Raw genomic sequence first — 26,012 nt, forward strand, 5'->3', positions numbered from 1 at the left:
TAAAAAAAAAAAAAAAAAAAAAAAAAAAAAAAAAAAAAAAAGATACAAATCCACCAGCGTGCGGTCCGCTGCGGTCCTGCTGCGTCCTCCGTGCGCTCGCTCTGGATGGCTGGTGGCTGCGCTCTGAGGGAATATTTTACGCGTCCTATATTTGCATGACAATACAGGGGGAGGTGGGGGGGGGGGCACTAATGTGGAGGAATGGGCAGAAACCCGGGGAGGCTATAGGCTGATGCCGGCTCTGGAAGGGGGGAGGCGTGGTCTTCGTGTGTCTGAGGGGGCCCACCTCCAAATGTTACTCGCTGTCATGTTCTACGAGGATTCATCCATCGATCCATCATTATGGTTTTGACAAGTCGTATAAAACATCCTAATATTACGACTATTACACCATATGGGTGTCTCTTCCATAAATCTACCTAGTGATACTAATAGAAGTCGTCACTATGATTTCTTTAGAACACCATGTCAATACATATGAGAAAATAATAATTTCTAATAAAACATCTAACCATTATAATACAACAAGTCACTGATTGCTTTTCAGAAATCCTATGCCAATAAAACTAATAAATAAACAAACAGAATGACTAATACAAGTAGGCATTTAATGAAACGGGAGTCTAAAGGGCTTTAAAAATGTATATGAATCTAATTGGTTATTTTCATAAAGGGCGCTGACATGCGAGCATTTTCCCATGAGAGATTACGCGTTTAGGCACAGTCGTATTCCGGCAATTTTACCATTTTGTACAGATTTAAAAAAAAAAAAACATTTTTTTTAAATCCAAGCACACATGGAATTTAGTGACTATTTACGCACCCCTTTGAACATAAAGTTTAAGATAATAAAACGTACAATGGAGTATAGTTCTGTGTACACGACCCCGTGTGTTAACGACAGGGGGAAAAAAATGCAGCAAATGGCAGCACAAAAGCCCACCAAACGCAAACCGGAAGTCTGTCCCCTCATTTAGAACAACTGCCGCGCAGGAGATTAGCGTCGGCTTCTTAAATCATAAACTGCGGATATATTGCACTTGTTTTGAAATGACTAGACTGTGTGGGACTTGACATAACAAACGGTCCCGCTCTACTTCCTCTTTTATTTTTATTTTTTATATTTTTTGAGAGTGAAGAGGTGACGCTGCGCGCGGATTGACACGCCGGCCGGCCGCCCCCACCACCGTGGGAACCGGGCGCCTGTGTGTGCGTGCGTGTGCGTGACGCCTAGTGTGAGAGGTGGTGAGAGAATATTGTTGAAGTGTAACAAACGTATGGCTGGAGGAAATTAGTGCAAACCGCACAAGGTGTATGTGGGCCGTTTGCTCCGTTTGCTTTGTGTTTCCCACACTCTCAACTGCACATTTGGTGAACTTTTGCGGCTGCAGGTTTCAACTTCATGTGCTTGCTTAAAAAAGAAAAAAAAAAGAAAGAAAAGAATCTGCAAAACATGGAGAATTTAATTACTAAAAACATCATTGATGATGAGAAAAAAATGTGTTGTTGTTTTTTTAAACAGGATTATGTTCACGGTTATGAGATTAAAGTAGTAATCTAACAATGTATTTTCTAGATAAAGTTCTCATATTATGAGAATAAAGTCATACATTTTTGAGAAAATTTTTTACATTGGTAGGTTGATTTGAGTTGACGAGTTCCTCGATTTTTTTCAAGTGTTTTGGAGATACAAACTGATTTGTGAGGTATGACTTGAGTTACAAGCAGTGCTGCAACTCTCACATCACCACTTTTTGGAGGAGGGAAATAACGAGGTATATACTATTATATCATTTTCAGAGCAGCAATCTGACTACAATTACTTAAATCATAGTGCATTAACTTTTTTGGGGGGGTCAAAGTTTTCAAAGTAGGTTCTAAATATTCAAATTTATATGATGCCAATGTTACCTGCCATGTTTAGCATGCAATGCACTGTGGGTTGATTTTCCACTACTGTACTATAGAGCAATGAATACAGTCTGGATCGCTGTGTTGCCACATTTGTGTACAGCACTGCAGTGTGTAGTGTGCATCTCTGAATAACCGTGAGTACACTGTTCATTCACTTCTAATTTAGATTGTGCTCATTTGCTGCACTGCTTTGCGTCAGGCAGTTTCTATATTTCGCTCGATCTCCAATGTGATTGACAGCTCCTGTTCATTCCTTTAATGTTCGTTTCATTAGTAACTACATTACTTTTTCAAGGTAACTGTGGCAAGATTGGTTATGAGTGACCTTCAGGCTCTCCACCAGCGCCAACCAAGTGAAAACAAGCAATTAAGTCGGACTTCTTAGTGGAACCTCCGTTTACCAATGAATCATTTTACAAACAAAATTTTGAGACAAATATTGCTTGGGTTTACAAATTATGGTTTCTGACATCTACGGAACACTCACTTGTGCTTTCTCTCAGACTGCATAAACGTTATTTGCTCTGCATGGCGTATATTCCAGGTACATTTGTTTTTTCTTTGTACTTACCCTCAAGGCTAACTTGGGTAAGGTAAGGTAATTTGGCTCCCAGGAAAGTGAATCATGCAAGCGATTGTGCGGGTGATTTGACTTACGAGTATGGACACGGAACAAATCAAACACGTAAATCAAGGCACCACTTCTATTTGCGAGATTGAAGGAATTATATAACTTAGATAAAATTGCATATTTTTGTATATATTCAAGAAAAAAGTAGTATACTGTGTATTCAAGATTTTTTTTTTTTATATTTTCCAGATTGAAGTCCTAATGTTACCAGAAGAAAGCCGTAATTTGAGAATAGTCATATTTTTGATCGAAGTCAAAATGTCAGGAGAAAAAAAAATCGGATAATTCCAACAAAAAACAAAAACGTCGAGAAAAAAAATTCTGATAATTCCAACAAACACAAAAACAGAAAAAAATACAATCTTAGAGTTTTAATGATAAAAGCAAAGCAAATTTATTTATATACTAATTTCATACACAAGGTAAATCAATGTGCATTACATGATTAAAATCATTTAAAAATAAAGAGAAAAAACATCTTAAAAACATTTTGAAAATAAATTTAAAAAAATGTTGCCATATTACAAGAAAAAAGTAGTTATATTCCGTAAAAAAAAAAAATGCCATCGTAATGGTCATAACATTTAGATTTTGTGAGAAAGGTCCATCCATCCATCTGTTTTCTATATCGTTATTATAGTCACCGGTGTGTAGGAATCTATCCCAGCTGACTTTGGGGAAGAGACGCGGCACTCTCTGGACTTGTCGCTGCCCAATGGCTGGGCACATAGAGCCAAAAAAACATTCACACTCATATTCACATCTATGGGCAATTTAGAGTCTTCAATAAGGCTAACATGCATGTTTTTGGTAACTGATCACGTCGTGTGACGACATATTGTGACACTGCTATGCAAACTTGCACATTGCGCGTTGTTCGTAACCTCGAAAGGTCGTTGGGCCAAAGGGTCCGGATAAATTCATAATATTATGAGAAAAGTTTGCAATAGTCTGAAAATAAGTATTGTGAGAAAAGTATGAGGGGAAAAAAGAAGTACTTTTAGGAGATGAGTTATAATAAGAGGAAAAAGTCACAATTTTACAATGCCATATACTGCAAAAAAAAAATAATATTTGACCATTAGGTCTTATGTATACCACGTAATATTGACTTTTCTGTATTTTAACAATTTACTCTCTCGCAATACTTGGCTTTTTTGTTGGCGGGAGTGACTTATAGCTAGCACTCTCCACACAAATGTGTCTGTGGGATCTTTTGGTCCATTCATCCAAAAGAATGTTTGTGAAGTTTCTGTCCCAGTTCATCAAAAAGGTATTTTGAATTGAGTTGAAGTGAGTCAGGACTTATCCAAGCATGCCTTTGCGGTGTGGCTAACGTGCTAAAAATTAACATTCAAATTCGTGGAACCTGAACATGATTCATCAATGGATTTTTGGAGGTGCGCCTGCAGGTGACGGTGAGCTTCCTTATTGTTTGTTCCCACAGCTGCAAACGTTCAAAAACAAAGCTCTGACTCACTCTAAGCAATGCAGTGAGAATGTTAATTCGGATCTTTTTAAGTTGCGTTCAGAAACAGATGTGTATTCCTTTCTGCCGCTGTCGCTGACCTGCAAGAGTGCACATGCATTGTACTTCAAAAAGTGGAATGCAGCTCATGGTTTTTCTGTCAATAGGATTTGGATCGACATGTGTTTTGCTTACGTTTATGTGTGTGTTTTTCTCCCTCTCTCCTTGGTGAATGGAGGAGAACTTGTGGAAAATCAGGAACATCTGTCCACCATCAGAACTTTGGCTTCAGTGCATCTGGACACTTGGAAAACATTTTCACAGACCGCAGCAGGAAAATGTTTCAGTGTTTCTTCCGTTTAATTCTTAGAAATAATTCTCTGGGAAGTGGCCAAAACCAGAGAAACAATACTTTTGGAAGTCATAAAAGAATGATTGGATACAAACAGTTATTATATTATTGGGACTACTAAATCATTGACTACACGATGAAATGAACTTTTAGAATGATCACACAAGGCAGTTGTGGTTCTATTATTGGAGCCCTATCTCCATTCCATCACATTGTGTTGATAAACAAGGCGTGCTTTTTCCAGTGAGCAAACAAAGAGCCCGGAGTCGAGGTGACGCGTTGTAAACGCACGGGCCGGACAGAGCGGGGCGACTCGCTGCACAAGGCTGAGGTTTGGCGCCGAGACATGCGGGGAAAGACAGGAGGGGGGTCCCGGGAGAGGGTGGAGAGGGTGTGCATGCATGCCGCCCAAAACCGGGAGACAGGAAAGCTAGTACAGGAAAACGCATGTAAAAGTGTCATGTAAAAATGTCATGTAAAAATGTCAGTTAAAAAAACAAAAAACAAAAAAAAAACCTCACAGTGGTAACAGTGACATTCTTGCTGAAAAGCTTGATGAACTCACCACTGTGTGAGTGAGTGTGTGTGTGTGTGTGTAGAGAGAGGAGAGAGGGGGGAGAGAGAGAGAGAGAGAGAGAGAGAGAGAGAGAGAGAGAGAGAGAGAGAGAGAGAGAGAGAGAGAGCGAGAGAGAGAGGTGACGTGGTACTGCGGAGGGAGGGCCTTCTGCATCCAATTCATTCCGACCACCACGTGTCCTCAGAGCGTGGGAAAGAGGCGAGCTTTTCTTCCCAGCAAAGAAAGAGCAAGGATCAAATAACATGGCGCTGTAGCAGAGATGGTGTTCAGCGGACAGGCAGGAGTTCACTCTAAAGGCAGAGCTTCTGCCGAAAGAAAGTAGAGAGTTCTGCAGAGAGTTGAGGCTAAATGATAGAGGCTGTGTGGTTCAGTTTAAAGACGGGAGGAGCTGAGCAGAAAGACATTTGGAGCTGCTACCACTTGGACTAGGCACATACAGAAAGGCGTCATTTTGCAGCTATAGGGTGTCAACTCAATGAATCATTGTTTTAAATTTTCTTGGTCATTTTTTTTTTTTTACACATTGTTTGAAAAGGGTGCAGATGTCTTTGTTCAGTTATTTACTTTAAAAATAACACTGTTGACAGTTATGGGAATCCATTTACAATTTGCAAAAAAAGTTTGGCAAAACTGGTCTAAGATGATCATTCGTACACATTAGGAATCAAATCACTCTTAGCTATAAATTATGGTAGTATTTAATAAAAAAAAATAATTCATTTACCAGATGCAATCTAATGTACATTAACCAACATGGCAACTTGGCCACTTTTTCTACAAGTTTTGGTTATTTGGTCCAAGTCTCAAACACGTTTTAAATCATTGTCACAAGCAAGTTCAAAGTTCCTGGTCTTGCAAATTGCCACAAGCAATCTTAGTATCAACAAGTAAAAAATCATTTGCAGACAAGTCTCAAACATGTCCTAAAGTCATGCAAAAATGCAGAAAAGGTTGGATGGCCCCAGTCAATAGGTCAAGAAAACTCCCAGTTATTTGGTCCATTTCTCAATCAAATCCAAAGTCATCGTTCAAAGTTTTGGGTCCAATTCTTTAGAAAGTCAGAAAGGTTCAAAATATCAAAAAGTTCCCACCTGGAATTGCCAAATGAACCAAAATAATCCAACATAATTTGTTCCATATATCAAGACAATTTAAATGATTTTAGCAAATGGCTGCAATATAACAAAGAGTGAAAATTTTAAGGGGGTCTGAATACTTTCCGTACCCACTGTATGTGATGATGGATCGATACTTTTACTCCGTTGCAATGATCGACATGCTGTTCGCTACTTTTATTCATCCATTCATGTGTGTCCGTGTCTATTTTTAGATTCCATCTTCGACTAGTTTTTTCATTGAGTACTTTCTTACTCAAGTAAATATTTGGATGAGTACTTTTTACTTTTACCTGAGTCATATTATTCGAAAGTAACCGTACTCTTGCTTGAGTACAATGTTTTGCTACGCTACTGACCTCTGTAGATTTTACGAGGAAGAAATGCATGTGGATCTCCTAAAACCTTCAAGGGCAAACACAAGGTCAATGAAGGATTTGGGAAGAGAGGAAAAGTGGTTAGAGACAAAATGTGGAGGAATTCTCGCCACGTATTGGGTTACTCATTCATGTCAGAATTTCAGAATCCCCCACCCCCACACCCCAAGCTGTTACACCTGTGCAGCTTTATCCTTTTTAGAAAACAACAGCAGCAAGTACATTTTCTCAATGCTGCACAATTAATTAGAAGAACAACTATTTTATTAACAAATACTGAATTTACAATTCAACGATTAAGATACACTCAGAGAATCTGCATGAAAAAGAACAAAAAGTGACCTGTTTTTGCTCAGCTTCTGAAATAAAGACAATTTAAAAAACAATTACAAAACAGTTGGAATAAAAAGTTAGGAAAAAAATTCAAAAACAATTTCTAATTGGATGGTGTCTTCAAGGTTCATATTTTAAATTATTTCACGGCAGATAAGTAACATCTAACAACAATATTTGGTTCCCTCTATTTTAAAGCTTTAACAAAAAATCCTCAATGAAATGTGATGATGAATGCGTTGACTTTTTAGCTTAGGAAAAGGTAAGCTAAAAACAATCTAACAATTTATAACAATTTTGTGGCATCACTAGATTTGGACAACCTCCTATCAGTATTTTCCTTACAGTAATGTTTGACATTTCTGCCGTGCCCCTTAAATGTTTATTCTGTACCCTCATCTGTGACGTGCAAGACGTCCTTAAACATGGAGAGAACACGTCCAAAGTGAGAGCCCTCCCAAAACACCTTTCCACACCGGGTACAGACAAAGTAGTGCTGTACCCTGGGCACCAGAGTCGGCGGTACTGTGTGCAGCTGTATGGGTGCCCCGCCAGGAAAGCTCAGGGTCACAGGGTCCAGATCTGACACGGAGGCCCAGTAACACCGAGGACCATACCTGGGGAGTTCAAGATCCTCGAACGACTCCTCTTTTGGTGGTGTCAGTGACGTATCGGATGCCTGTAGAAATCCTGCAACGAAAAAGTAAGAAGCAGAAGCTGAAAATGAGCTCCATGTATGTACGTACATACATACATAAACATAATGTTATGCTAGCTTGACTTACCTTTCTGTTTAAGCATCCGGATCATGTCTTGTCTGGGCAGTGCCACATACTGATCACTGTTACACGCCTGCAATAAACAAACAAACAATATAGGACGACCTATTCATAAAGGATTTAGCAGTCTTCAACAAGGAGTGTCAAGAGAAGAAAAATGTGAGCAGTAGAAGAATAAACAAGTTAGTAAGTTAGTTTGGTAACCTTAGAGAATTTTAGTTATACAAAAGGGAAAAAAACCACATTTACCAATATTTGCAATTACCTCATTTAGTGCCAGACATTTTCAAAGCAGAGTTCCACATATTGCCAGCCATTTTAGAGCATGACTGATATTTCAAGACCCACAGAATAGTGTTCTGTGACAATATAAGCACCAAACCTACCGAAACAGAAAGTAGAAATTCTTCTTTCACCAGAAAAAAGGTTTGTTTTTAGCTTTTTCCTCTCTTTAGTAATCAGCAGTAGAACATGCATTTTGGTTTAATCAAAAACACGAAACACCACAAAAATTAGCTTTTTGAGAAAAGACACGTCAAGCAAAACAGTGACTTTGACGCAATATTTTTTTTTGCTTTTGTGACACCTCAAACTATAAAACACCAAAGACCAGATTTATAAAGAGCCTTGATGGCAAAATAATTTATATACACCACATGGTTCGAGTAGAACTTCAGTGGCTCTTTTGCATGGCATTTCTCACGATCGCGACACTTTCTACTACCTACCACAACACAAACTCTGCTAATACCTTCCCAATAGAGTGGTCCCCTGCTATTCGTGGAGGATAAGGACCGGGCTGGACCGCGAATAGCGAAAATCCGCGGATAATGGATCGCTATTATAATTACATTGAATTATTATTTTTTTGGGAAACTCCAGAAATTCTTGAATAAGCAGGGCTAAACCACCAATAAGCATTTTTTTTCAAAAAACAAAAAACAAAAAAGGGAAACAATTTTACAAAATTGAAAAAAAACATTGAAAATAAATCTGCGAATAGGTGAATCTTCAGATGTCGAAACGTGAGTATGCGGGGGTCGACTGTACATACTGTTTGAGTGTGAGGTGCCTAAACCTGTCCGACTTCCAACCTGTTGGCATTTCTCTCCCTTATAATCGAAGTGACAAACAGAGATTTACCCCCCAATCTGTTAGCTGTTTTGATCTAAAATCCAAAACGATGCAATGTCTCCAGAGATCTGTTCGTCATTAGTGGTTTACAAACCTGAATTTCACAGACAAGCTTGGCAAGCCCCCCATCCACGCTTACCCATTGAAAACTTTACTTGACGTATGTGGTGTACGTTGGTAGCAGTTGGATTCCTGTTGACGAATATAAACACCCACGGCAGTGAATTAGTTACATTTCAACTGCTATCATTTGTCTCAATGTCATTCATGACATAAAAGGTGCTGCTACTGCTTCATCTTTCGCACAGAGTGAAGTTAAATGGACCTGTGGTGAAGTTTAATGGGATTGTGGTACTTGTTAGAATGCTTTCAAGACATACACCCAAAGATCATCTTCACTTTTGTTTTGGCTAGATATGCAAGGGCAGGGCAGCCGTGGCCCAATGGTTAAGATCATCGCCTGCCACTGTGGGGGACCTAGGTTCAAGACCCCGACTGGACCATCCGCCAACATCCCCCGGACTCACGGCCGTGGTGTCCTTGAGCAAGACACTGATGCCCCAAAATTCTCCCTGGGTGCTTCAGCTGCCCCCTGCTCCAGTGTGTTCCACTAACATGTGTATGTGTATGTGTGCACGGCGATGGGTAAAATGCAGAGAACAAATTTCATGTGCATGCATGCATGTTCATGACAATAAAGGTGATTCTTCTTCTTCTAAGTGAATTGTTGAAAAAGTTGTACTAGCAAAGTGTACCAGTAGCAGACATTTTTCCCACGTTGTTGCTCTGGTGTGAAAGGAGTGACACACAGTTCAGATCTATGGGTGTGGGTGCAGGAGAAGCGTTTACGCTTCAGTAACATTCACACGTCCGTGCTGTCCTTTACTCGATGGCGGAGGACACCCCGCCTCCGCAGCAGGACATTAGTGACCTCTTGTTTGCCGGCCCCCGATGTTCGCGCACACACACACACGCGCAAACAGACAGACACTCGTCTGTGAACCATCCTGACAGCATGTGAGTGCTAAAAACCTTGTCAACACACCTGAGCTCCACCCAGCAAACAGCATTCCACTTAAGAGCTGCGCTGTAAATCAAACCCCATTCAACGCAGCTCACTCAAGTAAAAGTATTATCAGTGACTATAGAGGAAAGCTTTTAACTTAGGGTCGCTGCACGCTGAGCAACGTGGCCGAACGCGACTGAACTGGACAATCGCAGAAAAAAAATACAGTGACTAACACCCGCACACTAGGCAATTGACCCTCGTATACACAACCAAACTGCTGCAGCTGAAAAGCTGCAACCCCTAGTGTTCTTATCAACGTTATGAAACACCACATATGCAACTGTATTATTTTTTTATTGAACCACAAAAAACATGGAGAGATTGTCAAGGAAGAAGCGGATTGGCCTGGCCACTGTAGCTACTGTATATTATAATAATACAAAGAGAGGAAACCCGCAAGAAATAAAGGAAAGTGTGTGGATATTTGAGAGGCGCTTGACAATGATCACCCCATTCATTAACTGAAGGGGTGTATTTCAGTGACAGACTTGGTTTTTAAGCCATAAATTATAAAAGAAAATTAAGTATTATTGTAAAACTCCAAAGGGCGGCACAATGGTTGACTGGTTAGCGCATCCACCACACAGTTCAGAGGTTGTGGGTTCAAATCCTGGCTCCAGCCTTCCTCTGGGGAGTTTGCAGGTTCTCCCAATGCCTGCGTGGGTCTCCGGTTTCCTCCCACATTATAAAAACATGCATGATAGGTTAATTGAAGACTAAATTGTCCCTAGGTGTGAGTGTGAATGATCGTTTCTTATACTGTATGCGCCCTGTTAATGATGGCGACCAGTTTAGGGTGCACCGTGCCTCTCGCCCAAAGTCAGCGGAGATAGGCTCCAGTACACCCGCGACCCTAGTGAGGATAAGCAGTACAGAGAATGGATGGATGAATGGCTGGATGGATGGATTGCTGTGCTGTGAGTGAGCTGTGTTTGCCTCTGTGGTGACTGAGGTCAAGACATGGGGAGAGCGGCTAGACAGTGGAGGTGTGGGAAGAAGCTGAAGTGTCAGCTCCTGTCTTGTCTGTGGGAATGAGGCTCATCCCTCCTGTTATTCCGTCTTCAGACACACACACACCGAAAACACAAATTCGCGCACACACTGGAGAAAAATCCACCGGCACAGATAAAACACTCGCAGTGCGCGCAAAACCGAGCGCATCCAAACTGCCGCACACATGGCTCACACATACGAGTGAGGCGGCAGCCAGAAAAACAGAGGGCTATTTGCTCAGCTCAAAAGTTTCCCAGAGCAGAACAAGCCAGAACCTGAACTGAACTCCCAAGACTAAGCCACGCACACAGGCAGGCACACACGCAACCTCCATGGAAATCATTCCGTGATTCATCAAAACACAGTGACAAGTGCAGGTATGCTGTGAAAGTGGACAAGAAGGCGCACACAGGGTGATTAGTGGTATGAACATATTTGTGGAATGCTTTAAATGCTTTCGTGGTTCAGATGGAAATATAAATGCAAAATGAGTTTAGTCAAAGTGGGTGGTTTGTGTTTAAATGAATACAGATGGCAATGCTTCCAACTCACTGCCTGAAACCGGATGATGTTTATTATTTTTTTTTTAAACATTTTTTGGCTGCTTTTGGCTTGCCGAAGCACATAAAGACTGGGCTTTCCACAGCAACACTGTATTTAACTGCTTGATTTTTTTTGTTATGCATTTCATAAAGAGCCAAAGAAATGCTACATAAGTGCACAGGTGTCTGCACACCCGGCTGCACAAAAACACTACATTACAGTTGCAATGATACAAATCTAGCGTGTCTACACAGGCAAAACAACAAATACGCAAACCATTTTCTTAAATCACCGGAAAGCAAAGCAGCTATTTTCATACCCGTTCATGCAGGTGGTTCAGCCACAACTTTAATGTTTCATGACTGTAATTCATTTTATAATGGGAAGGTTTCTTCATTGTGTGCCCTCTCGGGTCTAATTTGAGACAGTCTTTTGAATGCTCTCATTGACATGTGTGACATGAAAACTTTGACGTTTGTAAGTAATGCAACTCGGTAAAGGAGCACAATTAACACAAACGCAACAGTACTGCGGTCTACTATTATATGTGTGAAGTACACCACATGGTTACACTGAATACTTAACACATGTACAGGTTTTATGTTTTTGCACCATTTAAATACAAATGATAACCATGCTGTTTTCAAAAACTGAGACCTGTTTTCATACACCAAAATGCCATTGTTGTGTTAACTAAAAACTCAACATTTGGAACCCGATTCTGAGTCAACTGACTCACTTATTAGGGTTTTCAAGTGTGATTGAGCGTTCTCTAGTGTACAGGAGAAACAATTAATCATTGGCTATCGGATAAACTTTTGGTGTCAGAATTGTGGTTTTCAACATAGCGGCGTTATGACTGGATTTCCTAATATCCAATCATTTATCCCCTTATTGACGCTACACAAAGTGGACTAACTACTGTATATACACAAATGATCTTGTGAACGGTACATATCAAGGCACAGCTGAAAAGTGAAGCATACAGCTTTGTTGTCAGCATTGCAACCCCACAAAAGGCAGAAATAAATTTCTCTTTTTGTTTTCAGAGGTAGGCATAAGTTTAAAACGAGCTGCAGGACTGGAATGGAACAGCGACAACATAAATGTACAGTGTGACCTGTCAAGTCATGACTCTCAGTCAGTCCGTAAACTGTGAGCACTTCAATTGTTAGCTTTGACTTTCTGTCACAGGCAATTAAGTCATAATTTAAAACTAACACTTCTAAAACGGCACAGTGCATGCCCAGCTTTAGCCGCATGGGTGTGTGTTTCGGTTTTTACCACTAGGCTTCTTCACCTCATTTCAATTAGCAAGCATAAAAATGACAGACTTGACAAGATCAAAAGGATGAAAAAAATTCAAACAAAACCTCTCTTTTAATTTAACTTTTCTAATTTTGGACACTTGCGACACGTCGTCTACTTCTTTTGTTCCTCCAGTGTTTTCCAGGGAACCTCTGGCATTCTCACACTCCGTGTGGCCGTGCCAGAGAAAGAATGCTCCTTGCTGTGACAACAAAGGCCATCTAAAGTGTGATACTGTGTTTCAAAGGATGGGAGGGGGTGGAAAAAAGGGGAGCAAAAGGGGGATATTGGAGAGGAGGTGGTGGGGGGGAATCCCCCCCGACGCACTCACACACCCGGCCGGCGCTGACTCCATAGGCAGCTCCCATGGGAAAATCCTACACCAATCTAAAAAGGCGGCGCTTTTTAGGGTCGATGTAGGTCACATGGTCTGGGCAGCCAATTGGGTGCTGGTGATTTGATTCAAACTCTGGTGAGTCAGGTAAAGGGGCAGCGTGGGAACTGGGAGAAATGAAGCACAAGTGGGAAGCAAGACATGCACCATCGTTTGCCTTTGAAAATGTTGTCTTTTCATTCTTATTGTAACTTTGGAGTCCAGGGAAAGGTTAAGAATATTTAATTTCGCTGTCCAAGAGTGCTGCGGTCTAAAGCATATATACAATATTTATGAAAAGTACATCCTTGAAAGAAAAAACAAACAAAAAAAAAAAAACATTTCAGAGTTTCATTATTTTCTTCCACTGTCCCATGTCGACAGAATTGTGATTTTTTTTTGTCCCTGTCATTCTGTTCGACAATGTTTTAATGCCACATGGAAATGATGCGTGATGTTAATTATGTTGTACCTTCATACTATAGTGTTTTTTCTGCATTTATAAACTGTCTGAGTCATGCAAGGTGCGTTACATAAGATTTATTATAAGACATTCAAGAAAAGCTGCAAAATTCTCTCCTTGTTACTCTATGTTGCGCGCCAAAAAAGATTAATCACTTTCAAATATTCACATTTCAAACGCCCCAATAATTTTAGCACTTATTAAATACATAAATAAATCAGTTAGCACACACTGCGTACAATATGAGGTGTTTTACAACCAGAGTTCTAGGAACTCATGAGGGTTTGAGAAGAACTACCCACTGTGGTGGAGGTTCCTCAAGAAAAACACAAGCCTTCGAGGGCTAATTTTTATTTGCATGCACACCACCTGGAATTTTCACGTGACATAAGCCAGCGGTTAGCATAAAGGCGATTCAATGATGTCACTTTCCCGCCGGGGTAAGCCCCCCTGATTGAATGAGGAGGAAACGGACACAAATAGAAGTCAAGGACAGTGCTTGAAAAAAAGAAAACGGAACAAAGTGGTGGTCCAAAGCAGTCAGTGGTCTATGGATACTGACTTGGTCAATTTTTGAAGATTTCATCAACCCATTTTAAAGATAATGCACCAAAGCCCAGTCTAATTTTCTTTCCATTCAGAAGTGCATTAGTGACCCATATTCTGAAGCTAATGTGCTGAAAAAGTATTGACCCCCTTCTAAAATTTTTAATAGTTTGAATAGTTTTTCTTCCTTAATAAATGAAATCACTATTTAAAAAGAGCATTTTAAGTTCACCTGGCTTATATTTGTCTGATATTTACATTTGTTTGGTGACATTAAACATTAAAGTGGGGGAAATTATGCAAAAATATAAGAATATGAGAAGGGAGGCAATACATTTTCACGGCACTGTAAATTAGGTAACCAATGGAAGTAGTCCATGAAATTTTAGATTCAATGCGGTGAAACCTCTGAGGAAGACCACAATTTGTTCTGGGGTGCTAAAATTTGAACAGAATTCAAATTAATTTTTGTCCATAATTCAAAACAACTTTTCCCACAGGAAATAATGGAAATACAAGAAAAGTCCATAACCAAGTAAAGTCCATAAAAAACAAGAGCACTTTGCAGTGCACATTCTGCCTTTCTTCTTTTATTATTATTGTTGACTTAATGTCGTCTTCGCCCTATTGTACTGAGCAGTCTGGACAGAGATGCCTGTGCCCCTGCAGTAAGTTACCACTTCTTTAGTCGCCTCTTTGCCATCATTGGCAACATTCTTTGATGGCATCACAACGAAACAAAACCAAAGAAAAAGGAAAAAGTGTATTCTTTAGATCAGGGGTGTCAAACTCAAATTCACGGTGGGCCAAAATAAAAATTGTGACGTCGCGGGGCAAACTCAATATTTAATGAAAAATCACTGCGATGTGCACGTTTCCCTTTTCTGCAGAAATGTAGCGTTAAAGTTTATCATTGACCACAAACTTAAATTTTGCTTAAACACTGAATCTGGAATAAACAAACTTTAATATTATAAACACAAGAAATAAAATTTGCGATAAAAGACATCAGTGGTATTTGTTTGTTGTTTTGTATTTAAATAGATACCATGAATTCTTCTGTCTCTTTATCTTCTATTTATCCATCTCCAACTACCTTTCTTTTTGATATAAATCTTTTTTCAAAGGCCAACAACAAAACAACCCAAAAAAATAAGAATGTCCTTCAATAAAAATCTAAACCTTAAACTATTGACACTCCCTGCCTCGGAGTTGATAAAGAGCATAAAAAAAAAAAATTCAATTATGTTATATTCTTTGTTACAACCACGTTGCTCCGCACATGACAAACAGATCTGTCTTTTACTTCAGTGAACAGATAATCTGCCTCCTACCTGTCTTGGAAGTTAACTGTTTTCCATCTTTCATTTGACCATTTTTGGGAACGGGAGTGTAAATTTGCTCGAGGAGACTGGTAGCATAGTTGCTAACGACTGCAGCAGAAAGGGAAGGGGCGCTTGCCGGTCAAGACTGATGGGCCAACACACTAGCAAAGCATTCTGGGATTTGTAATATTAGTTATTATTACAAGATATGCTGAAATCATTTTCTTCATTATATAGACCTTGCATGACATCATAAACGACGAACTCTAGGGTATTGTGTGGCTTTATAGGGACATATTTTTCAGAAAATAATGGTTGAAATTCAAATTCTACGACTTCCGGGCCGCTGAACATTTGTTTGACTGTATTTTGTTTGTTTACTTACTAAAAGAACATTTACAGTAAGTGCTGTTTAGACTTCATGCTGGTGAGTTCTTCACGCATTAACAAAAATACTCAATAAGCAAGCATAAAACTGAATTAATTAATCTTCTTGACTGGAAGTCTGTTACCCCTTTTTAAAGTCAGGTCACATCTCTTTACAACTCATACTTGTCTTTTGAGGAGTTTAAGAGCAACTTCAAGAACACATGTTGAAGTGACCCATATCCGATCTGGAAAAGATCAGATTCCGTGTGGTTTGTGCTGCTGACATTGCCAAGAAAAATTCACATATGGGGAAAGAGAAGAAAGACCTGGGACTGATTTTTACAGCAGTGTGAAGGTAGCGCCAACAACTTAATAGACGATGCCAGGATCTTAGCCTGTGTTTCTGAAAAATAGTGGCACTCTCAAGTTGTTTGAGCTAAGAAAAAAATGCTCTGAGGTTTGGAAGTGGCTATAATCAACACCAGACCTAAACTGGAACCAAACATGTCTGTAAAGCAGTAAAGAGAAATATATTCATTTTATTGGAACCCAGCAGGCAAACCAAATTGAGACAGTGGCTTCATAGTAATTTATTTTTGCATGCTGAATGATTTATTTATGATTTTTTTAAAATCATGTTCAAATTTGGTTAATCTCTTCAAGTTTCTTAAAGTTAGGACTGTTTTTCCACATACATTTGATGTAATTCAAAAGGTGCTCTTTTGAGTTGGGCCTTTTTGTGTCAACTATTGTTTGACACACGTATATAACTGACACAACTTTGACACACACGTATATAGCCTAATACTGGAGGACACCTGGGACAAAACATTGTGATAATCTATGACCATGCATAGTTAGTAATGCCATATATTTACTCCTTTACATTTACATAAAACCCTTCTGAAAAAGGTCTACATGTCAGTAGTATTTTTAATGGAACATACATTTTATTTGAGTATTTTGTAAGAAGAAATGCTACTTTTACTCTGTAACAATGAGATACATTCCACTTACTACATCTATCTATCTATCTATCTATCAGCGAGACCTCTGCCTCGGGCACTATCACATGACTCTGTTTTCACCAATCCAACGTAACCACTACAACATTTGACTCAATCTCAACAATCAAACGGAGCCAGGCAGTCACATGACCGCACATCATCATGTGTACGGCCTTACAAAGAAGAAAAATGTTCAAAGTGACACAGTCACAAAGCGTGGCAGAAACACTGGTGTGCGACTCCGTCAGAAGAGGCACAACTCCCCTGGCCTCACATTCAAACTATGTTGACTTTACAAACTATGTTTAGTAAGAAGTTACTTTGTTTGGAAATATCTGAATTTGCACATTATTTTTGTCTCGTTGACCTTCATGCTCTGATTTAAAACATAATAAATCAGAAGTTAGACCAACTACTGAGTACTTGAGTATTTTTTCACTGCATACTGTACTTACTGAAATACTTTTACTTGAGTCATAGTGTACTGAAGTAACAGTACCCTTACTTGAGTACAATATTTGGCTACTCTGCCCACCTGGGCTTAAATGTGTTGCCATTTCTATGCAGGTGTTAGTCCATTTAGAATAAGAGCTGACAGTAAATGCTGTGTTCAAAGCTTGGTTAGTCAATACTCCACTCAAGCTGGAGGGAAGCTGAGAGAAGTATTGTGGTCACCTTTCCCACAGGATCCTGAGGGGATCTGGCCAGTGTCTCAGAACCCCAAGTCTGACGTAATTTGCAGCTCGGTTAACTAACCACTACCACCTGACGGTACCCTGGACTTGGACAACGGCAGAGCTTGTCTGGACTTGATATCACACACTCCTTCCTCTGACTCACTTCACTTGTACACAGAAAACCCACACAGGTCGTTGCATACACGGCATAGATGTAAAAACAAACATTTAACGACCTTCTCCAGCAGCCGCTGATTTCATAGAAGTTGTTCAGAACTTCCCAGTTGTGCATATCGTCTAGCTGTGGTACAAAAAGCCTGACAAGCTGTAACCTACAGTACATCATGTATATGTTAACATCTTGCTAATTCATCAAATATACAGTGACCTGAAAAGTATTCGCTCCCTTCTCAAATTCTTATTTTTTTGCATAGATTCCCCACTTTAATGCCAAAGAACACCAAACAAAGGTAAATATCAGACAAAATATCCCAAGTAAGCATAAAATGAAGTTTTTTCTATCTATTGAGGAGAAAAAAATATTCAGATCTACTTGGCCCTGCGTGAAAAAGTAATTGCCCCCTAAACCTAATAAACCGGTTGAGCCACCCTCAGCATCAACAACTGAACTCAGGTCTTTTCTATAGCTGGCTATGAGTCTTTCACATCTCTGTGGAGAGATTTTGGGAAAAACTTCCTTGCAGAATTGTTTTAATTCAGCAAGACTGGAGAGATTTTGAGCATGAACGGCCATTTTAAGGTCATGCCACAGTATTTTGTGTATTTTGGATCGTTGTCTTGCTGCAGAACCCAAGTGCGCTTCAGCTTGAGGCCACAAACTGATTAGTGTTGTCAATCATTTGCTCAAGCGCACCGCCGCTCACAGAACCTTGTGGGGACACACGGCAGACTCTTGAAAAGGGGATTATTATAGTTTCTCGCCCAAATTATTTAACTCCCCTCAGCAACAAAAATTAAAACGAAAGGATTTGACAGCTGCCGCCACGGTGACCCACTGGTTAGCACATCTGCCTCACAGTTCTGTGGACTGGGGTTCAAATCCCGGCCCCGCCTATGTGGAGTTTGCATGTTCTCCCCGTGCCTGGCTGGGTTTTCTCCGGGCACTCCAGTTTCCTCCCAAATCCCAAAAACAGGCATGGTAGGTTGATTGAGGACTCTAAATTGCCCGTAGGTGTGAATGTGAGTGTTTGTTTCTTTCTATGTGCCCTGCGATTGGCTGGCAACCGGTTCAGGGTGTACCCCGACTCCCGCCCGAAGATAGCTGGGATAGGCTCCAGCAGCCCGCGACCCAAGCGAGGATAAGCGGTAAAGAAAATGGATGGACGGATTGATTTGACAGCTCTCGAGACAAATCAAGGGTAAACATATAACAGTGGTGTCCTAAACGTGGACGGCTGCATCGCTGGGCTTGGAAAAGCACTAATTCTATCATGTCACCATTCTCACCGGGTCGTCAATTAAGTCGACCACCTCTTTTGTATTTTTAATTGATTGTACAATCTAAAAAAAAAAAACATCATCAGACCAGTAACATTTCATGTTTGGCAATACGGCATCATGAATAAGCCAGACTAACAATGTACTGTAGCTATCGTGCACGCGCGTTAGTGAGCTGGGGGTATTTCTTTCGGCAGAGACGCGAAGTGGCAGGCGGAGAGTTAAGTTAGGCCAGAGTCAAATCTTGCTAGTAGTTTGAGAACTGCACACTCTACTTTTAAGCCTCCATTGCTGTCAAGCCCACGGGTCCAATTTTGTGACTACATGTAGGCATAAAACTGGTACTTGGAGAAGGAGAGTGGTCACATTTGTAAATTGTTTGTAAACATTTGAAAACCGGTCTAAAAATGGAAGTCTGAATGCTTGTTAATTGTTCAGTCCGGGCATGTACAAGTAAATCACAGACAAAGTGAAAATGGTGGACCGAATGCTTATAACAAAGTGTATATTTATGACACCGCTACTGAGCTAAACTGTGCAGCAACTTACCAGAGTCTCAACCGTATTCAAAAGCCTTTTTGGTGGACAAGAAGTATGTGTGCTTGCTTGCGCAGTGTTTCTCTATAAAGTGACACAGTCACCTACTGCTCAGGCATGAATAGTACAGGGTTTTAGTAGTTTTTGCGGGTCCGTATGAATGTTTGTATGTGAAAACCTTTTAATAATAAAAAATGTGTATCCCATTCACAACTGTTTTCTCATACAAGATTTCTTCCTTGTTCTTCGCCTCCCTAGGCCCCTTTTATTGGAGCTCAAGGATTACTGAAGAAGATAACAGTCTATCATAGAGAAGATAACAGTCTGCCTGTCACACAAATAGCACTAATGCTTTCCCTCGGCTTGGCATAGTCAGTTAATTCTGTTTTCTCCCCACTCAACCTTCAACCCCGACCTCTTTCTCTCTCGCTCTCCAGTTGAACCTATGTTGTCTCTCTTGCTCTATGTCCTGCTTAGAGCTTCATCTACCCCCTTCCAGGGTTCCCTTCAATATCCCTTGCCACTTCTCTCTGGTTGTCTCTCACCTCTAACCTCCTCCTTTCTCTGTTTCTCTGAGCACTCTTTCTTCCCTCTTCAGACGCCAGATAGCTGAGGCCAGTCCTAAGACAAGCAGCTCAGGAAAAACAGTGTGCTGAAAAGGTCCGTTGACAATACGGTTTGCTCGCAATGTGTTTTGAGGAGGGATAAAAACGCATAAAAAGCTGGATTAGACAACCACCCAGCCTCTATTGATGGGTCGCTTTTGGCATTATGGGTAAAAATGAAAAACAATTGGTGTTTTAGAAGTGGAGTAAAGTCCTTTTCATGCCAACATAATGTTGTGGATGGTGCTCTGATGGCTGTTAATGCCTTTTTAAATCTCGCTGATTGAAAGGAACACCATTGAAAAGCTATAATTAAACTGTTTGTTGTTTAGCTCGCTATAGCCAAGGTTAAAACGCTCAATCTAAACTCTGGTTGTAACCTGGGATACTTCACTGCCTGTTTTGGTGAAGAGAAATTTTATTTTGGGTCTTGCTATTGCGCATGCAACAAAGACAAACGCTAAACTGACAACTGTTGCTTGATCTATTTAAGAGAGACTGACGAGAGAGACAACACATCAATCGAAGTACACTTTGTTCAGACATCCACTGCTTCACCTGACATGCGCCGACAGCTCTGAAACGGTCCCAACACCCACACTCTAAACTGTCAACCTAAAGCCAGGAACGTGAACTCCACTTGCGCACACATACGCACAAACACAAGGTTCGTCATGGGAGAGCCACGGGCAGATTCCTTCGCTCAACGTTAATCACTGCGGCCGCAGAGTAAACCCTGTAGTACGCCTCACTTTTATTTATTTTTTTCATCTGTTCTTGATGCAGAGGCACGCGGGGAATGTTATTGTAATGTAGAGTGACTGATCCAAGACTGTAAATATTGACAATAGCGGCGGCCGCAAGCAGGGCCCTATTTCTGTAGGACATGGAAGGTCACCATAAACGAGACCAGAGACAGGGCTTTTGGAAGGACAAGGTGTCATTTTAGAAACTTTTGGCAATTGCCCACTATTTGTACTGTATGTGTGAATGCAACAGTAAAAACAGCCAAGGTAGGCAGTATAAACTGGGGTAAACAATTGTTATTTTGTTATTCAAAACCCTTTGAGGCTGTTTTCACACTTGCAATGGTAATACTCTGATCCAAACCAAAGCCTGTGAGTTTTGGGTCACAAGTTTCTTATTGATTCTCTTAGCGTTCATACTAAATAATCACCGGAACAAAGGTTGCTCAGGAAAAGCAAAAAGTCACAAACAGATGGCACAGCATTGGTGACTGAATGTATGGTGAAACTCAAGTCAAAAGAATATTTCTGTCTGCTCTGTTACAATAGCTTATGGTAGTATAAAGCATTTAGCAACTGACATGTCACAGTGCTTAAATGTCAATCATTACTGTTCATTTGTCATGTTCTCCATATGCTTTTGTCTATAATTTTAACGATGATCCCTGCAGCATTCACACTTGAGCTGAAACGAAAGGTACCAAAGACTTTTTCAAGAGTCTCGGTCCATTTGCTTGGTGAGCACCGATGTTCAGATGACAGTGCTCACACTTGACCAAATGAACTGCACTTCCTGACCAATCAAACCAGTTTGTTTTCGGCAAAGCAAACAAGGCATGTGTGATAACAGCCTTAGACAGGCCTTCTCCAAAGAGAGAGAAAAAACATAAAAGGTCCAAGAGTAAAATGTAACTATTTTATTAGTCATGCAGCAGGTATACAAGTTTTTTCAGTTATCAGTTATAATCAAATTATTATAGTTTTTTTTTTTTTTTTTTTTTTTACATACTGTAAATGCCATATATACTGTTTGGTAGACGTGACTTAGAACTTGGGTTATTAGCTATATTAACACAAAACATTAATAAGCGGTGTCATTATTCTTCTTGTAGTGAATTTATTTTTCCTTTACAGTCCATTAAAAATAATGTGAGAAATTACGGTCCATTGTTTGTGGTCACTGATCAGGGCTGGTTGTCTAGTTATTTAACCGAAAGTTGACAGATATTACAGACTGTCATTAATAAATATTGAACTTGCAGGTTAATACTGTCCTTTTTCCTGTATTTCTGCAGATGGCAATATATTTATTAATGTGGATCCGTCTCAATTTTAAACTTATTTTGGATCATAGTCACTTTTTATAGTCTTGTAGTGTATATTCTAGGCTTTAGGTTAATTCAAAATTCCTTGATTGACACACAAGGGGTCCAAACTGAATAGGGGTTGTTTTCCAAGTCTGACTCCCTCACATGCCGTTTGTCTTGTTGACATCAAATATGTTATCAGGTTGAAAGCAAAGGTGCACTGGCTATTGAAAGGCGAGATAAAGAAAAATAAAAGAGGGTTGGGAGCTCGGGGTTAAGTGGCAATAATCATGCGGGATAAGACATCAGTGGATTTGTGTGTGCATGTAAGATCAAACTCACATCAAAGTGTCTCAGGGAGCCTTGCCCATGTCAACAAGACACACAGGAGGGGGACACGGTATTAGGCGGGAAGCAGAGAGAAGGTTAAAAAGGGAATATATATGAGGGTGAAGAAGGGTGGCGGTAGGCTACACGATGATGAAAAGACTGCAGGGGAAGACAGAACCGAGCTGGAGGAGTGAAAGAAGGCTTAAGGAGGCTGGGTCGGAGGTGAGACTTTGGGCTATGTGGGTAAATTCAGAGAAAGTTGGTCTTGCAATGAAATAAATCACTTGAGTGTGAATGCAGGGAGGTAAAACCAAGAGAGGGGATGATGGAGAAAGTTCTTCTGTCACGCACACTCTTTAATTCTACCCTTCCTTCCTTCCCTCCGATGCTTCTCCCTCTCCGCAATCGGCCCTAGCAAATTCCCTAGGGCCAGGGGCAGTCCCCTTTCAGTCTCCAGTGACACAGTAATTAGAAGTGTGGGAACTGAATCTAACCCTCTTTCTGAGCCCCACACCCCTCCCCTCCCTCCCCATGCGGGCTTGCTCCCATCCTTTCACTCGTCCTTGCCGCCAAAGCAGCTTCAGGCAACTACCCTTCCTCTCAACTTCCTGTGCCACCTTTGTCACCTCACCTTCATTCTTAAGCCCAAGGGCCTAACATGCAGCCATGGAAACTTTCATGTTTTTTCAGGGTTTCCTAAAGTATTTCAGCTCAAAACCCAACTTCCTCAAATTTTACCTGTATGGCCCTAACAGTGACATGTAAAGTGACTGTAAATAAACCAATGACAAAGAACATGGAAGACCTTAATTTGATGATCAATAAGCTTTAAAGCAGGTTAGACACTGACAATAAAAACTGACCAGCAACCCAATTTTGTGTTCCGACCATAAGTTAGGGACTTTTTTTTTTTTAAATGAACGGTGGTCAAACTGGTGTTTTACTTTATGAAAAAAATATGTCCATATTTACCATTGTATGTCAAGTCAAGTTGAATTATTTAGCCCTTCATCACAAAAGAGTCTCAAAGGGTTTCACAAGCCTGTAGTGTACAGCGATCGATGAAATCCCCTGGTCTAAATCCCCCATCCGAGCAAGGAAAAACTCCCAGAAAACACATTTGGGAAAACGGAAGAAACCTTGAGAAGGGATCAGATGGAGGTATCCCCCTTCCAGGATGACCAGGCGCAATGGATGCAGAGTGGGCAAGCATGCAGAGGTGGAAATTGTGTGTGTGTGTGTGTGTACTGCTTATGATCGCTGTCGGGTGTCAAAAATGTATACTATTTGCACAAATTATTAACCAGTCTAACATATTGAAAACAGCTTGCCCATTTTAACGGTAAAATATTTATTAACTCCAAAAATATGCTGTTTTATGTTTATTTCCTGAAAAATAATGATTTTGGAGCTGCAAGGATTCTGCCCGACACTGATACTATGTAACTTACTGCGAGTTTAAGTATGGAAGTAAGATGAAATGCAGAAGTATAGAGTTGAGTATAAGGGCACCAAAGTCCATACATGTGAAAATCTGTCAACGTTTTACTTAAGTGTCCTCAAATTTCATCAAGTTGAATATTCATGCCAATGTTAGTTTGTTTCTTGCAAAGAAGGCTCATGATAGAGTTGTATAAACCCAGTCAGTTAAATTAACATAGCCCTTCATAACTGTAAATTTCAGTAAATTTTCAATTAAATGAAGATTTAATTGAAAATTTAGACTAGAAAACTAGACTTCTAGACTTCTGTGAACTAGTGATGTGTTCATGTGATGTGTGTGATGTGTAAATGAGGCAAAAAAAAATATCTAAACAAAAAAATAAATAAATAAATAACATTGTGAACAAAGTGCAAGATTTATTGTTACATTATATGATAATCTATGTAATTATACGATAGGCTGTGTCATCCATAGCTAATATGATTGATTCTAGTTTCATGTATGGGACTGAAAAGCACATCACCAACTGGTAATTCAATTAAACATTGTATCAGCAAGATCCTGAATCCTCGTAGGCCACCTGTGATGTTCATGGGAGCTACACATCACACACGCTCACACACGCTCAAGCACACACACGCTCACGCACACACACACTGAACCCCTTACCCTCCATTCACCCCCACCGTAGACCCCCGATCCCTTGGAACAGAGCAACGCTGTCTCCACCGCTCTCCATCAAGCCCAGTGCCGCCGCCCCAACCCCCCCATTCGCTATCTCCGCGGCGATAACCATGGGAACAGCAGCACTGTGGGAACGGACCACCAGTTGACCAAAATAGACAGCAGGAAAATGGAGGGAAAGAAAGAACTAAAGACAGAAATGCCTCCCCGGATCCAAAGAAGCTGCATGTAACAAATCCATGGCATCATCCAGACAGACAGGTACTCAGACACTTTATTCACCTCTGGTTTACACTGGCAACAGAAGGTGACACTGAGTGGCTTGAGTTCCAGTATTAATTCTCATCTCAGCTGTGGTGGGACATGTTGCAGGTTCTGGCTCTCACACACATTTCTTACAGTTAACAAGATAGTAGCAGCTTGGCACCCTTGACCTCAAACACCCCCACCCAAAAAACACATTAATGCAACAGAAACACACACCTAGTAACACCCGCAACCACATTGCCACCGAAAACCACACGGGCGAACTGACCTAAGTTCAGAGCAGACATGACTGGAATAGTTGGCAGAGGCAATGCGAAACTTGTGTCCTAACAGCAATATCTTTTTGTGGAAATCAAGCCATATTGGTGTTTATTTGTGTTTGGTCCATAGGCAATGCTACTAGTCTCCAGAGAGCATACACAAAAATACTCGCATGCAAACACACTTTGATGACGCAAGATAAAATACCGGAATTAAGTTCCTATGAGAAACATAGACACTAGGTTTTCTTGGCCTGAGAGGGGAGGAGGAGGAGGAAATGGGAAAAGATGCTAATGCATATCATCATTTTATATATATATATATATATATATATACATATATATTTTTTTTTTTTGTAACTTCTGCAGCTCTAATTTTCCATTCCATTTACAGTAGATCCTCCGTATTCTAACATACAAGTCCAAGAAATCTACTCTTGAAAACATATCTGTTTATGTATAATCTACATTAATCTCTTCCCTATGCATGCAGTAAATCTCTATTGTTTCCTATTTGTCTTAAATGTATGACTTTTATGTTTTATGACACTAAAGGATGTCACACCAACCTAAATGTAATTGAGCATTACATGTCATGTTTTCCCGTGATTTCTGTTTCATTGGACTCGTTTCTATCTCTACATCAGTTCTTTTTTTAATCAGCATACTTATCCACTCCATCTACTGTATCTCACAAAGCCCCACAGACTCTTGTGCTCGTCCAGGCCTTTCCCAGGCCAAGCAAGCCTGACCTCCCTAGACTTCTACCTCTCACATCCCTGGGGGTGAGGGGTATCCGCCTGTGGCTATTCCCACCCGCCAAGTGCATTCACTTTAATCCGACTGTGTAACAGGAGGAAACGAGAAGGAAACTAAGAAATGGGTGCCCACGAAGGCCCCACAAACATCCTTTTAAAACTTCTCACTCCAGTTATATTTTAACAACCTTCCTCATCTTTCGTCACTATTTTCACATTGGGCTAGAATGCTAATAAAATGGTTATTTGAGCCCATCACATTT

At 40.4% G+C, this 26,012-nt stretch overlaps 1 protein-coding gene across 2 annotated transcripts in view; it reads right to left on the reverse strand.

Moving 5' to 3' along the window:
- Positions 1 to 6,676: 6,676 nt before the first annotated feature.
- Positions 6,677 to 26,012, reverse strand: part of exd3 (exonuclease 3'-5' domain containing 3) — a 47,563-nt gene continuing 28,227 nt past the window's right edge. For both annotated transcript variants that reach the window (XM_061699091.1, XM_061699090.1), the window contains 2 exons: positions 7,553 to 7,619; positions 6,677 to 7,457 (listed from right to left, as the gene is read on the reverse strand). In XM_061699091.1, the coding sequence (XP_061555075.1) occupies positions 7,150 to 7,457; positions 7,553 to 7,619 (375 nt within the window). In that variant the 3' untranslated portion in view covers positions 6,677 to 7,149. The remainder of the gene's footprint in view (positions 7,458 to 7,552; positions 7,620 to 26,012) is intronic.

Source organism: Phycodurus eques, chromosome 15 (assembly GCF_024500275.1).
Source record: "Phycodurus eques isolate BA_2022a chromosome 15, UOR_Pequ_1.1, whole genome shotgun sequence".
Classification (NCBI taxonomy): Eukaryota; Metazoa; Chordata; class Actinopteri; order Syngnathiformes; family Syngnathidae; genus Phycodurus; species Phycodurus eques.